The following is a 15,729-nucleotide window of genomic DNA, read 5'->3' as shown; positions in this document are numbered from 1 at the left end:
AATTAACAGAATCTTTAGGGCTGTTTAAAGATAAGCTCAGTGCCAAACTGGCATATCTATGTTTTACCATAATGATGGAAAACTAGTCAAGCAGTGTTTGTTATTTGAGTAAATGTTATCTGATTTACATGTGTCCTGTTTTCTGCACATTGAGAAACAAAAAAAACACACTTATGGATTTTGTGAAGTTTCTACCATGTACCAATTACATTTAATGGCTAGATGGTTCTCTGAGAACGCCATTTCTCAGAATTGATGCCCCTGAAATATGGAATTTGTAGTTTGATGTCTTATTGAATAGTTAGTACAAAGCATTGTTATTTTTTACACATTCACCATGGTGTACGATTTCTTTAATTTCCATTTTTTAGGTTCTTTACAAATTTGGAAAACAAATATTATACATAAATTACTGTCATTATGAATGTACTGGTATAATTCTTTTTAAAATTCTTCTGAACCTGTTGAGTTCAGAATGTGAAATGTAAAATGAATAGGCTTATATCTCAGTCTAACTGTTTGTGAATGTATTACCAAAATATTTCTATTTCTTTTAGACCAAAAGATTTTTTGTAATAGTCACCACAACATTTGTTCCTCTCTATTGGTGGATATGATTCTGCTCAGGTGAACAATCAGAGAGAATGATACTAGTGAAAGGGGAGGGGAAAAGGAGGCTTTTGAAGTTGCATTACAATGTTTTATACTCCAGAGGTTATCTTAAAGTTTTTGAGTCCTGGTTCAGTCCAGTGGGTAACTTCTGGTAGAAAATGTGTTAGAAGTGTATTTGTTTTATTGGTCCATAGCAGTTTTCTATAGAGACATTTAAAATAGTCAAGAAACCCTTTCTTAGTACTGCAAAGAACACATTTATGCTTAGAGTGTACATAATGTATGACCAGGTTATGTTAACCCTTGGATGTCTGAAGTTATAACAGTTGTTAGCTCGTGGCTTATATACACTACCTTGGTGTTAAACACACTTGTTTTTCCTCCATTATCATCTTTTCTGAATGGAAAACCTTTCCATTTTTCTCTTGCCAGCTCAGGGTCGTGTCATTACCCACTCCTTGTCTCCTCAGGGTTTGCTCAATCTATATTAAAAAAGTAAAACATTTGATTAGACAGTTTAGAGTGGTTTGGTATGAAATGCTCTGTTCTAGAGAAACTTACAGATGTATGAAGAGCTCCTGAATGCTCATTTACAGTACGTATTACTCAAAATGGTTACGAATATACAGATTTGTGTCTGATTGTCTGTTTATTTTATTTTGTTGTTGTTGTTTTTTTTGCCACATCAATATTAGAAATGAACTCAGTCATGTAAATCATGTCACTTATTGGATAGTAAATAAGACGACTACATTTATGCTTTAGACATAAAAAACACACCTCTGGTTCCTATCGCACCACAAGAGACAACTGAGTTGAATTAAGACCTGTCTCAGATTGTCTGTGAGTGAACTTCATCTGCCATCATCACTAATTTATTTAAGCCACAGAAGAACTTGTTGGTGAACATGATGATTAACTAAATAAGATTGTAAAGGGGAAATAAGAAGTGTGTGTGGAAGTTTAATGGTTATTTGGGTGGCCGTGGCTGCAAGTCACATTTCACAGACACTATGTGCATACATCACATTATGTTGACATGATAATATGAGTTTGTGATTGCGTTCATGTACACTAATCTCATAAATATGATATTTTTGACATGACTTATGACATGACAAATGAAAAGCCCTCTGCAGAGTTTTGTACTTGTGGTATCTTGAAATTTTATAAAATTCTGATGCAGCAGTAAAACATATGTAGTGGAAACACTGTTCTTTTATATTTCAGTAACTGCTTCTCTGCTACAAGCTGTATCTCTCAGCTTGTAGCAAAATGCATGTGAAAAGCGTGTTCTTTATGGGTGACTTTAAGCACATATTACACTTCTCAACTAAAGGGGAAGCCCAGGAGCAAAAAATGCAAATTCTCAAGTTATGATTCTATATACAAATATACTGCTTTTTGTAGTTGAAATCTTGAGCTATTGGCTAATAGGTGTTGTCTGTTTACATTTTGACTTAATGTGTGGACCGAAGCAGTAATTCTAAATGACTTTACAATGTTAGAACAAAGTGTTCAGCTGAGCAGGCACAGGTGAGAGGGCTGTAGGCAGATGAGATCAGAGATTTTACCAACCTGAATCAGAATGGCTGTCATTAAAGCAGGGTCATTCATATCCTTCTCTGCCCCGGAGGTCATTTTCAGTCTCAGTACGCGTTTTCGTGGAGCTGGAGAAATAGATGTATCACAGTAGAATAACTATGAAGTTCATGAATTTGTTCAGAATATGTTTTTGTCCTTGTGATTCCCTAACAAACCTTTTGTCTCGCAAGAAATACATTCCAAAGGCATTGTGGCTTTAGACCAAAATAGGATGCCCCAGAAAATGTCTGTTGTGATAAAATCACAGTATCAGCATGTGGAATTGGAGCTCTATGTATGCTTCCATAGTTTCTCAGTGTTGCATTTATTGATTGATGCACCTTCATAGGCCCTTTTTTTCACTGCTATAGCTGTCTGTTGGCATAGTGCAAACTGCATGCCGAATCTGTTGCATACTCATCAAACCTCAGTTAGTTTCCAACAGGCTTGTTTAGGCGGATTCCAAAATCTATAAAATGTAAAATCTAGTTGTAGTGCAAGACTAAAGAATAAAACTGTTGCATACTTATTACGAGATCCTGTACACTTCCTGGTCCTAACTTTAGCAACACGGCATATGGAAAAAGAACCATACACATAACCAGTGTAATGGGTCAGCAATGGCGTGGAACCATTTGGTCCTGCAGTGGAAAAGAGTCCATAGAGTCCATGATCAGTAAGTTCCTATAATCTATCATTTTTCAGATGTTGTTTATGCAATGAATAAATTGTGACACAAGAACCCTGTCAAAAAACCTTGATAGCTTTAAATAGATGTTTACATTCTCCCAATAAGCTTTTTCCCCTCTTGCAGTACTGTCCAATGATCTGCTCAGATGAGAGAGACCTACCTGTGGTTGATGTTCTGCTGTAATACTGGATATTGATTTGTGTAATGTGTTCTGACTTCCTGTGTTTGACCAAGTGTAGCATTTACTGTAAAACCAGTTACACTAATCAGACATAACGTTAGTACCACTTACTGGTATAGTGGAAAAAACATTTGATTATCTTCATTTACAGTGGCATCAGTCAACGGCTGGATATATTAGGCAGCAAGTGAACAACAGCAAGTCAGAACATCTTCAAAGCATTAGGCAGGTCTTGTTGGGCTTGTTTGTTCTGGTATGCAGTGGTCAGTACAAACCAAAAGCTCTCCAAGAAAGGACAAGTGCACCAGCGACAGGGTCAAGGGCACCTAAGGCTCACTAATGTGATCCATGGATGCCCCACCTCATCCTAGGACTTTTATCCTGTTCTGCTGATAACGTCTTGTGGAGTCTGTGCCTTGAATGCTCAGATCTGTTGTGGTGGCACAAGGGCAATCTAGTCAATATTAGGCAGGTGGTATTAATGTAATGGCTGATCAGTGTATACACTAATACAGTTTCTAAGGCAGGCAGGCAGGCATGGGCAGGGAGTGATGCAAAAGTATGCAAAAACTGCCGCCCGCCTAAGTAAACTTAGTCTCTATGCCCACCCATGTATTGATGAGTCATTAGCATGCTCTCTTTCACCTGCATTTATTTCTAAGAATCCTGATTTGAGTGAGAGATTTTCTTTCAATATTTTTTTTCTTTCAGAGACTAGCTGTAGCTGCTGAAAACAGTTAGCTGCTCTGTTAGTCTAGAGGAGTTAGCTAATTTGCAAATGCACACAATTTAAGCTTGTTAGATTTTATTGCTGTGCTGTGTGTCCGAGTGCATGTAAGTATCACAGATCGTGATAAGACTGAAGTTAGCTTCTTATTTACATTTCCATATCCACCTTAACTAGCGCTGCAGTTACATTGCTTCTTTTTCTAATTCAACGGTGGGAAACTGTGATTGTGGATTCATTAAATTAGCTGTGTCTTTCTGGCATCAAGTAGGTCTGTTAAAGTTTGCAAAAATGTCGAAGTGCAGAGAATTCAATGACGAGTGTTGTGTCTTTTATGTGGTTTTATGGAAATGAAAGAAAAATATGTGGACGTCATGGTGGACATCACAAGCTGTCTGTCAGGTCTCAGTGGTAAACTGCAAGGGCCTAACCAGCTTCTGATCTCACTTCTTTCTCTTGTAAAGTCAATAGAAGCCAAATTGAAGTTGTGGAAAGTGCAACTTCAAAGAGGTTGGAATAAGCTGGGCATTTCCTTGGTCTTCATGATTATAAGCCTGTGCCAAAGATGACATCAGAATATGCAAAGGGATGTGCTCATTTGCTATAGGTGTTTACCCAAAAAAACAAGAATTTGATGAACAAGAATTTGATGAACCTTTTTGCAACACCATTCAATGTAAATGCAGATGTATGCAGCTAGAGGTCATTGAACTTCAGAGTAGATGTCACCTAAAGGTCAGGAACAGCAACATGGACCTGATGGAATTTTACAAACAACATATAAGTTTCATGAATTTTCAAATTTTTGGAAACTAGTTGCTTTCAAAAAACTGTTCAAGACTAACAGACATCAGACTGGAGAACCAGTTGTGTGTTGCCACAACATCATTATCCCCAGATATTCCACAGCTGGTGAAGACCAAGCATTCTCCAGTTTGGAACATTTCATAGGTGAACAGGTTAATTGAAAACAGGCGAGTGTCATGATTGGGTATAAAGTGAGCATCCCTGAAAAGCTCAGTTGTTCACCAGCAAGGATGGGGTTCACCACTTTGGGAACAACTGCATGAGTAAATAGTCCAACATTTTAAGAACAACGTTTCTCAACGTGCAATTGCAAGGGATTTAATTTCATCCTCTACAGTATATAATATCATAAAAAGATTCAGATAATCTGGAGAAATCTCTGCAATTAAGCGGAACCAACATTAAATGCCTGTGACCTTCGATCTCTCAGCCAGCACTGCATTAAAACAGACATCATTCTGTGACATATTCTGTGGATATTTTCCACATGTGGTCAGGAACACTTCAGAAAACCACTGTCAGTGAACACAGTTCGTCACTTCATCTACTACTGCAAGTTAAAACTCTACCATGCACATCGAAAGCTATATATCAACAACACCCAGAAACGCCATCGGCTTCTCTGGGCCACGAGCTCATCTTAGGAAAGTGTCCAGTGGTCGGCCGAGTCCACATTTTAAATTGGTTTTGGAAGTCATAGACGCTGTGTCCTCCGGGCCAAAAAGGAAAAGGACTGTCCGGATTGTTATCAACACAAAGTTTAAAAGACAGCATCTCTGATGGTATGGAGGTGCGTTAGTGCCCATGGCATGGGTAACTTGCACATCTGTGAAATCACAATTAATGCTGAAAGGTACATGCAGGTTTTAGAGCAACATATGCTGCCATCAAAGCAACATTTTTTCAGGGACTGCCCTGCTTATTTCAGCCAGACAATGCCAAGCCACATTCTGCAGGTGTTACAACAGTGTGGCTTAGTAGTAAGAGGATGCGGGTTCTAGACTGGTCTGCCTGCAGTCCGGACCTGTGTCCCATTGAAAATGTGTGCGTATTATGAAGCACAGACTGTGAGCAACTGAAGTTGTACATCAAGCAAGAATGGGAAAGAATTCCACCTATAAAACTTCAACAATTAGTGTCTTCAACGCTTATTGAGCGTCGCTAAATAGAAAGGTGATGTAACACAGTGGTAAACATGCCCCTGTCCCAACTTTTTTGGAACGTGTTGCAGGCATCTAATTCAAAATGAGTGAATATTTGCAAAAAACAATACAGTTTATTCATTTGAACATAAAATGTCTTGTCTTTGTAGTATATTCAATTGAATATAGGTTGAAAAGGATTTGGAAATCATTCTGTTCAGTTTTTATTTATGTTTTACACAACCTCCCAACTTCACTGGAATTGGGGTTGTTTGCCCATATTAGTAATCTCTGACCCGATATGTTCATATTAATCTGGCCCCCAGTGGGAAAAGGTTTCCTCTCCCTTGTTCTAATTGCTGTACAGTCTTCTCTTTCTCTTTCCCTATATTGTACATGGTTTGGCGCTATACATATGAGGGAAGAAATGATTCTTGATACTGTTATATTTGATAAGCACACTTACATATTTAATTGCCTCAATTGCTTTGGCCACACCTGTCCATAACATTGTTACGGGCGCTACGTCATAGAAGGCTGTTCCAGTATCTGTGTACAGCCTTGAAATGCAGACCACGTTCTTAGTGATTTTGAGGTCGCAACTGATGCATCCTTCAACAGAAGGGATCACTGATTGTGGAAAACGAATGCTTTGGAACAGAGCTTGTTGTAAAATGTTAGTTTTTATGAGTATGATCCATTTCTGTGAAGAAATAAAAAAGCATACGTTTTAAAGCATAAATTTTGTGCCGCAGTTTCAGGACGCGGGACCTTTCCGGTGACCTCACCACACCTAGTTAGACTGTTCCATTTGTGTGACCAATAGGCAACTAAGAAGGAGTTTTCATAGGACAGTCCTACTGAGGACCCTCCCTTCCTCGGCTGCAGCTAAAACACAGTCGTAGAATTGCCACTCTTTTTTTTCCTTTAGTAACTGCAGTTGCCTACCTAAGAAAAACTAAAGTCAGAGAGTGAACATAAATTGCCTTCTGACCAACTAACCATTATGGAAGAAGAATTTCTCAAACTGACCTTTATAACACATGAAAAACAGGTTGTCTTCACAGGCTGTATCATCCCATTTTCCTTGCCACACAGTCGGCATTGCAACACAGTTTGCCTCGCCACTCACACTATATGGTTGTCCTGGATACCAGTTGCGGAATGAGGTGTGCTGCTGGTCAGACCACATCCACTTATCAAGGAAGAGTCCGATCCATGCATACACTACGTTGCCAAGAAGATCTGAAATCTGCTGATTTTCCTCTTCGTTGTGAATGGTGGCCAGGTCGGTGTAGTGCTGCCGGCAATAGGTCTGTGCGTTTCTCCAAGTGTATTCACTGCTAATGTGAATAAATGTTCCATGCAACTCTAGATACACACACACACACACACACACAAAGTATATTTGAAGTATTTTTACCTTTTTGCCAGTTGCATCAGGTTTATAGGATTGTTTGACTACATGTCTTACAGTTCCATCATTTGACCAAATTGCACATCACAGTTCCTGCATACGATGACACAAAGTAATACCAGTGGCACAATCTGACCTTTTTTAAAAAAATACTGGCCACAAAGTATGAAGAAATGAAAGAGTAGAATTTGTGTAGCCTTGTAGCCTGTTGTTTAGAGAAACAACAAAAAATAGATGCTGTAACTTGGTGCCTACCACTAAATTTAGTTATTTCTTTGAGTGTAATTTACAGTTTTTTTCAGTTTAAGTGTAAATTATACTATGTCACATTTTTACCTTACAATAACAATGTCAAGATCATTGTGAAACTGCAATGACATGTAATTGGGAGAATAGCATTGCTGTTGTTGCTAATATGGGCTTGGGATGCTGCTAACTGCAGTGTGTAACTGAAGTAGTGTGCATGATAATTAATATGATAATTAATACCACCACTCTTCATAATTGTTGGTAAATTAATAAATGGTGCTGTATTAAAGTTCATTACTTGTGATGATTTGGCCTTGTTTTGCAGCCACAGGATCAGGGCACCTTGCAGTCATTGAGTCGACCATGAATTTATCTGTATACCAAAGTATTCTGAAGTCAAATTGGAGGCCATCTATACCACAGCTAAATTGCTTGACCCTAATTGGGGTATATATATATAATCTAATTAAATCAAAACTGTTGTTATTGTAAGAATCTTAATGATGGAGATGTACTGCATGGGTATTGTTTTTAGTCTTTAGAGGTTGACACCTATGTTAAAACTCACCACTGTAGCACACAAATTGCCACTTCAGTGAACACGTTGCATCAATCCATCCGCTAAACATATACTTTGCTCCACAAAGTCCATCTTGGATTCCACCATTTGGTTCTCCAGCGTTCCAGTTACTGTACTGGAAGCTCTCTCCTGAAGACCAGCCCCAGCGGCTCTGCAGGCCCTTGTTCAGTCCAATCCAAAAAGAACCATCGAACTGCGGAGGTGCTCGTTCTCTCAGCTGCTTGAACTGCTCCATGTTGTCTATAGTAGCCAAGTCAGTGTAGTTCTCTCTGCAGTAACTCTGAGCCTGAAACCAGGTTACACTATTACTCACAAAGTAATAGTACCGATAGTGAGCCAAGGATGTGCTAGAGAAACCTAAGGAAACATAAGGATGATCATTGCCAGGTTATTTTTTCTAGTTATTATTTTATTAGATATATATTTAGATATTGTCTTAAAATTTGGAGGAAAATTGCCTCAAAGTAAAGATATGGACAGAAATATTGGGATACCTACACATAAGATTAGATTTGATCACCTCCCATTCTAAATCCATAGGTATTGATGTGGAGTTGGTCCCATATTAACTATGACTGTAACCCTTCTGTGATCTGCCACTTTGTTGCTGTGGTTCCTTCCATGTGTCAATAATACTACTCGCAGTTGAAGGTGGAATATCTTGGAGGGAAGAAATCTCACCAGCTGGCTTGTTGCAATGGTGGCATCCAATTACAGTACCACGCTGGAATTGAGTGAGCTCTTTAGAACCATCCATTATTTCACTAATGTTGGTAAAGACAGCCTGTATGGTTAGGTGCTAGGTTTTATACACCTGTGGCAATGGTACTGAATAAAATACCTGAATTCAGGGTTTAGGAGGGGTCCCAATAATTAGTACAATTAAAAAAGCAGTATTTCTAAGCCCAAAGTTGTAGCAGAGGTTGACAACCCTCTCACTACCACAGGCAAATGATTCTGGACCCTACACTTTTCCACACATTGCATTTGCTCTGTGGGAGCACAGTCTCAATCTTTAAATCTAAGCTGAAAACTTATATGTTTAGTTTAGCTTTTGGTAATTAATGTTCTTAGATAAGGGCTGCAGGTCCAGGGGTTCGCGGACCCAGGGAATTGTAGTACACTGAGATGCTGGAGCTGTCGTCTCGCTGCTTACACGCGATCACTCAGGTTTGTTGACGGTGGAGCAGATAGATGCTGGTGTTCTCAGGGTATGCCCGTGTCCGTGTTACCTTCTGGCTCTCTCCTTTTAATTATGCTGTGATAATCAGATATGCCGGAGTCATCAGACATACCCAGATGCTGATTCTCAACATTCTCTGCACTCCATAAAATTCCTCTTAGAACTAACTTCTCTCTCTTTACCTTCCCCGAGTAAATGGCCACCCAGCCCGATCTGCAGGAAGATTGCCCGCTGAGGTCCCCTCTACCTGCATCTAACCAGCTGCCACCTACCAGTCCGGCCAGCGGGTCCACCCCCCAACCCGCCACCACCCATGGCTCACCCGCCAGCCGCTGCTGCCTGTTTGGTGGCCGTGCTGAAACCTAGAAAACTTTCTGTTGTACCTGGTTTGGTCATTTTTATCATTAATGTTTAAAACAGTCTGGCCAGAGGAGGATGGGTCCCCCTTGTGAGTCTTGGTTCCTCCCAAGGTTTCTTCCTCCAGAGGGAGTTTTTCCTTGCCACTGTCGCCGTTGGCTTGCTCACGGGGGTCTTTGACGCTTCATGTTATTCCTTCTTTCTTCTCTGTCTCTGTTCTTTATTAAGTACTAATTATGTAAAGCTGCTTTGTGACGACAACAGTTGTAAAAAGCGCTATACAAATAAATTTGACTTGACAAGATCTGTCTCTGCAGTAGGGATTTGTCTGGGTGCCTCTGAGGGGACTTTCTACGTGGCTCCAGTCAGCAGTGAGATTTGCATCTCAGGATGCCTGGGTCGACAGGAGCCGCCACTGATGAGACCCATTTATAATGATGGTTTGCTTATTTAAACAGATGAATGCGAACATATGAAAATAGTTTAGCCTATCGTCTTGGTGATCAGTTACCTATAGGCGTGCTTCCTTTACTTGCTATCTAACTTGGTGTTTGCACTTCCTTTTCTTTATTCAACAGTGGGCGGGTTTTATTGGACTCGGGTTCTATGTTAGCGGTGCAGTAATTAGCGTATCTACTATCTGACATGTCTTGTTTGGACAGCATGTAAGAGGTGAGGTAAGGTGCACGTATTTGTCACTGTACAGCGAAATGGGTCCTCCGTGTTTAACCCATCTGTGGTAGTGAACACACACTCACACACACACTAGTGAGCTAGGAGCAGTGAGTACACACACACACACCCAGAGCGGTGGGCAGCCAACTCCAGCGCCCGGGGAGCAGAGAGGGTAAAGGGCCCAAGAGTGGCAGCTCAAGGGCCCAACAGTGGCAGCTTTCCAAGCCCGGGAATCAAACCCACAACCCTGTTATCGATAACCCGGCTCTCTAACCGCTGAGCCACCACTGCCAATGTTTAGCAATGTGCAGCAACAGTCTAGCAGCTCTCCTGGCTAGACATTCATATGAAATTATCCATAAATCTCCAGATATCTCCAGTCCGTTTATCCAGATGCAGTGTAAAACACAGGGACCTGATACTTGCCATTGCTATAATAACACATATAGTGCAGGCTATTAAAGTTTATGTGGAATTTATTTTAGCTATCTATGAGTAATGGATGTAAAATTTGATAGCGGTATAGATAAAGACATTAGGTTATCCCCCCACCTGCACTGTTGATAGTTACAGTACTGATATAACCTTAGAATACATTTAAATAAATATTAATACAATAAAAAGTGGCAAGGTACTGGATATTTTGTGAGATAGTTCGAAGAAAATAGACACATTATATATTATATTACAAATAATGTTTTTTATTAATGTGTACTTCCATTAATCCAAATTACGGTTTGCCAAGCTAACAAAACTTTAAATAAGTGTCTGTAAGATAAGTGTAAATAAGACTGTATTTAGAAATATACAGTGCACACTTACCTGTGATCAGTATTGCAAGAAGCAAATTCTTGTCCATGGCTCAAGCCTTTGTGAGTCTTCTGTCTCGTAGCGCTTTGTTTCTTCAGCAGCGTTTCAGTAAACCATGAGACTCGTTTGTCATTTGTGTCTGAGGTAATGATGACACTAATTTGAATAGTCCTTGAGGTCGTCCTTGTTGGCTAATTTGCAAATTTTTACAGTAAAATTGCATCTGTGTTCTCAGGCCAGCCTAAGTGTTGAAGGAATTTGTCTTTTACAGGCAAATAAGTTTTTTTTTTCCCTAAGCAGCAAAGCTTTTTAAGATGATGTCAGTCAGAAATGAACCTAGTGTCAGTGAGTGTCTCTGAGCTAGCTGAGGGTTTTGTCATCATGATGGTTGGGGGGGTGGGAATGGGAGGCAAAATATGATGCTATTGGTTAATATTATATTCCTCTGCCTCTGAAATAAACCACGGGAGATGTTTCAGGGGTAGAAGTTCAGAGGTTTATGCATTTTAATTAAAGATAATATAAAAACAAGGATTCAGTGTTTTAAATGATTTGATATGATGAATTTTGATTATATAATTTTGATATGACAGATTTGAAACTTGCTAAGATTAAGAAAGGCAAGTCTTCATTTTAGCTTCAGATAAACTCTGTTTAAAAAACTTTTTGACAGCATAAGCTCAGTTTTCAGTGACCAAACATAACCAAATTTTTGCAAATGATCCATAAACGCATGGACGGGGCCTATCAGCTGTTTAGTGGATGCATGTCAGACGCTAGTCTTGGTGGACTAATACACTGCAGACTTTAGCATTCCTCCTCATTTAACAGACCTGTTTTACCGCAGTGGCTAATTAGCAAAGCCTTTGTGAGTTGAACTCATGCAGCGTTGAGCTCTTCAGTGCCGTGTTCCGGTAGGAATCCAGCTTTTGAACTGTAACCGTAAAAAATGTGGAAAATAAGTGTGTGCACAATCAAGACAAAAATAAACAAACAAACAAACAAGGTTCACCTCATATGTACACACTGAGAAACAGCTCAAAACGAAGAGCGCCAAGTTCTGTAGAACTGACTCGCCAAGTTTGCAATTGGAACAGCAGAATGGCCCGTAATGCATTCTGGGATGCTTGGCTGTGCCAAGTCTACACAAGTCATGTCCTGATGCATCCTCGAAAACACGGCCGGAACAAGAACACATCCGGGCATTTGGACTTCTGAATGGAGCAGTTCTTGGGCTGAGATGATGATGACGTTTCACACGTCCACAGGGACCCAAGTACAGAGAAGGATGCAGATTGAGAATTGGCCCGCGGCTTCCAATTTCGGTTCAGAATCATTACAGCACTGGTAACAACAATAGGTAATGTTCCACAGGTGTATTAGCACAGAACGTAATGAGGAAAACTGCCACTTGATGATGTTTGCGGTTTGTTCAGACACCAGAGGGCGCTCTCAGGGACGTCTGAGTTGTTTATGTTTTTGTATAATGGGGCTTTAGCTCCCCCTAAGTGCTATTCAGGTTCCCTAAAACTGGACATTACCCATGTCACTCCTGGGACCCTATTTTAGCGATCTTTTGGCAAGCTGTCAATCTTGTGCGGCTTGATTTAGGGCGTGTCAGTGTGTGTTTGCCATGGTAACTACGGGAAAAGACATGTACTAAGTCTCTTCATTTGTCATGTGTGTGTTCTGACAGGTGCAGTCTGACTTTGGCGGATTGCTATTTCAGTGGCGCAAAGTGGGGGGTGTGCACGTTGGGCACACGCCTGTGTTGACAACAATGAACGTCTGACTGTTGACGTCTGACTAGGTTGTTTTCAGTCAGTGGAGCACCTGTTTTCCATTGCCAAGGCAGCAATATGACAGACATTTACCTGAACACACCTCATTTTGAGACCACCGTGACCATCGGCGTAGATATAGCAAATATGGTTCTTTGACCTGTTTTGATTATGGACATGGAACCATTAAAAAGTTCTAGAGTGGTTCCCAACCCTTCTTGAGGACCCCTTGCCCTGCACACCACCTTCACCTCAGGAAAAAAGCTTGTTAATTAGCTGATTAGCTGGATCACATTTTTTTGGGAGCAGGGCAAACAGGGTAAGCACAGGGCAGGGGTTGCTCCAGGACCACATACAACATGTCTCCATCATAAAGAAGAACCCTATACATCCAGATAAGCCTGTTATCATCCAGGGCTCAATATACATCTATCGCCTTTGCTGAAGAACCCTGTTAAGAGTATATTCAATAGTGCTCCATCACTTCAGAGAATGCTGCCCAACGCAGGCTTTATGTCTCTCTAGGCATTGGCCGTAGTAATCTTAGCATCATGTGGAGCAGCAGCAGAGCATCCCATTCAGTCGCTAGTGCTTTTCTAAGGACATTAAGCAAGCTGTATGTGCATCTGTTCGCATATTCGCAAGCATCCTCCATGCCATGCTCCATAGCAAGCGTGCTATATAAACGACGCAGGCGGAGGGCGTGAAAATAGGCTGTTGATAGTAAAGAGCTTTGAACGTGCCTTGCGCAGGGTGTAAGACAGGAACCTGCACTTTGCAGCCTTTACCGGAAGATGGCGCCAAAACACAGTTTCTCAGTCAAACCCTCTGAAGTGTTTCAGATCAGGATCGTCAAATATTACATGCAGTTAAATTGCATAGCTGGTTCTCATAGATCTAATTACAGTAGAAATAAACAGGACATAAATACCAACACCAACAAAGATAATAAAATGATGACGTATGACAAAAGCTTATAATCTACACGTACCGGTACACGTTAATTATTATTTATTTATTTATGTATTTATGTATTTCTGTTTGTATGTATTTATTTTTAAAAATATTTTTAATGTTCATTCAGCTTAAAAGAAAAGGATCGTACGTTTTTCAACACTTGATAAACTTTCAGTGCAAAAGTTATTAAAAAAAAATTATTGAGAGAGAGAGAGATAGAGATAGAGAGAGAGAGAGAGAGAGAGAGAGAGAGAGAGGGAATGCGGCTATAGTTCTCTCCGCAGGCTCGCGCTGAAACCCAGAAGCGACACACACACACACACACACACACACACACCCACCCACACACACCCACACACAACACACTCTCTGCAGCTCCGTCCCGTCCCGCCCGGGAAAAGCCAAGAGCGCGCGCTCGCAGTGAATAATGTGACAGCTCCGCGAGGACTACTGCTCTCAACTCTGAAGGCGACTCTATGTGTCCGGCTGCACTGGACTGGACACTCACACGGACTGTCTCTCCCTCTCTCCCCCTGTCTCTGTCTCTCTCTCTCTCACTCTCTCACTCACTCGCTCTACCCCCGTGAGATGCTGCCATGTCCCGCGCGCTGCTCCCGCCGCTGACCCTCTGCTGGACCGCGCTGCTGCTGCTGCTCCTGCACTTGGCCGCCGCGTCCGCCTCGAGAGCGCACAGCTGTCGCGAGGTGAAAACGGCCTTCCAGCTGCGCCAGATTGGCCCCCTCAAGTGGGTCCCTGAGACCCCCGGCACAGGTGAGTGCACGGAGTGACCCCATACATCCACGAGGCTAAAGACTAGATGGACTTGACTGAAGGTGCAGTGTGCAGAAGTTTGTAGACACCTGCTCGCCCAGCGTTTCTCCTGAAATCAGAGGTAGGGTCCTAATAGGATGTTTGTCCCCCTTTTCGCTGCAGTAAAAGTCTCTATAGTCCTGGAGTAGAGTAGATTTGGGAGTACCACAATATATAGGAACATTGCTGCGAGGATTTGATTGTATTCAGCCACAAGAACATTAGTAAGGGTAGATATAGATGTTAGACAGTAGATGATTAGGTCCACTTCTACTCATTTTATAGGTACTCCAGGTAAAAAGGGTCCCATCTGGTAGCAAATATGGTTCTTTGACCTGTTTTGATTTTACATGGAACCATTAAAAAGTTCTAGAGTGGTTCCCAACCCTTCTTGAGGACCCCTTGCCCTGCACACCACCTTCACCTCAGGAAAAAAAGCTTGTTAATTAGCTGATTAGCTGGATCACATTTTTTTGGGAGCAGGGCAAACAGGGTAAGCACAGGGCAGGGGTTGCTCCAGGACCACATACAACATGTCTCCATCATAAAGAAGAACCCTATACATCCAGATAAGCCTGTTATCATCCAGGGCTCAATATACATCTATCGCCTTTGCTGAAGAACCCTGTTAAGAGTATATTCAATAGTGCTCCATCACTTCAGAGAATGCTGCCCAACGCAGGCTTTATGTCTCTCTAGGCATTGGCCGTAGTAATCTTAGCATCATGTGGAGCAGCAGCAGAGCATCCCATTCAGTCGCTAGTGCTTTTCTAAGGACATTAAGCAAGCTGTATGTGCATCTGAATGGCTGTAGGAGCAATGGATACGCCTTAAAGTTTTAATGGGGTGTCTGGATACTTAGGATAGGATGTGGTCAATTTCATAGACTTTCAAGACAAAATCCAAGTGGGTAGAACTACTCTGGGTTCAGTATGAGCTTTCAGTGGCACATGCGTTTAACCAGGCTGCTGAGAACAGGTGCAGAAGGCAGACTGTGTCTGGATGGCTGAAACTGAACCAGTAGCTTGGTGTTCTAATGAAGAACAGCAGGCTTGAAATTCAGAGCTGTCAGAAAGGGTTCAACAGAGGTTCCGTACAGCAGTAAACAGGGTTCTTTAGTGGATAACGATAACTTATATACTCCAATCAGTCAAGCATAGGAACCT

At 41.2% G+C, this 15,729-nt stretch overlaps 1 protein-coding gene across 1 annotated transcript in view; it reads left to right on the top strand.

Annotated features, from left to right (window-relative positions):
• Positions 1-14,030: 14,030 nt before the first annotated feature.
• The window catches only part of gpc5c (glypican 5c), a 241,227-nt gene continuing 239,528 nt past the window's right edge, over positions 14,031-15,729 (top strand). The window contains exon 1 of the mRNA XM_072669083.1: positions 14,031-14,524. Coding sequence (XP_072525184.1) covers positions 14,350-14,524 — 175 coding nt within the window. The 5' untranslated portion in view covers positions 14,031-14,349. The remainder of the gene's footprint in view (positions 14,525-15,729) is intronic.

This window comes from Salminus brasiliensis, chromosome 23 (assembly GCF_030463535.1).
Source record: "Salminus brasiliensis chromosome 23, fSalBra1.hap2, whole genome shotgun sequence".
Taxonomy (NCBI): Eukaryota; Metazoa; Chordata; class Actinopteri; order Characiformes; family Bryconidae; genus Salminus; species Salminus brasiliensis.
The sequence above is the reverse complement of the archived record's forward strand: the minus strand, read 5'-3'. Positions and strand labels throughout refer to the sequence as shown.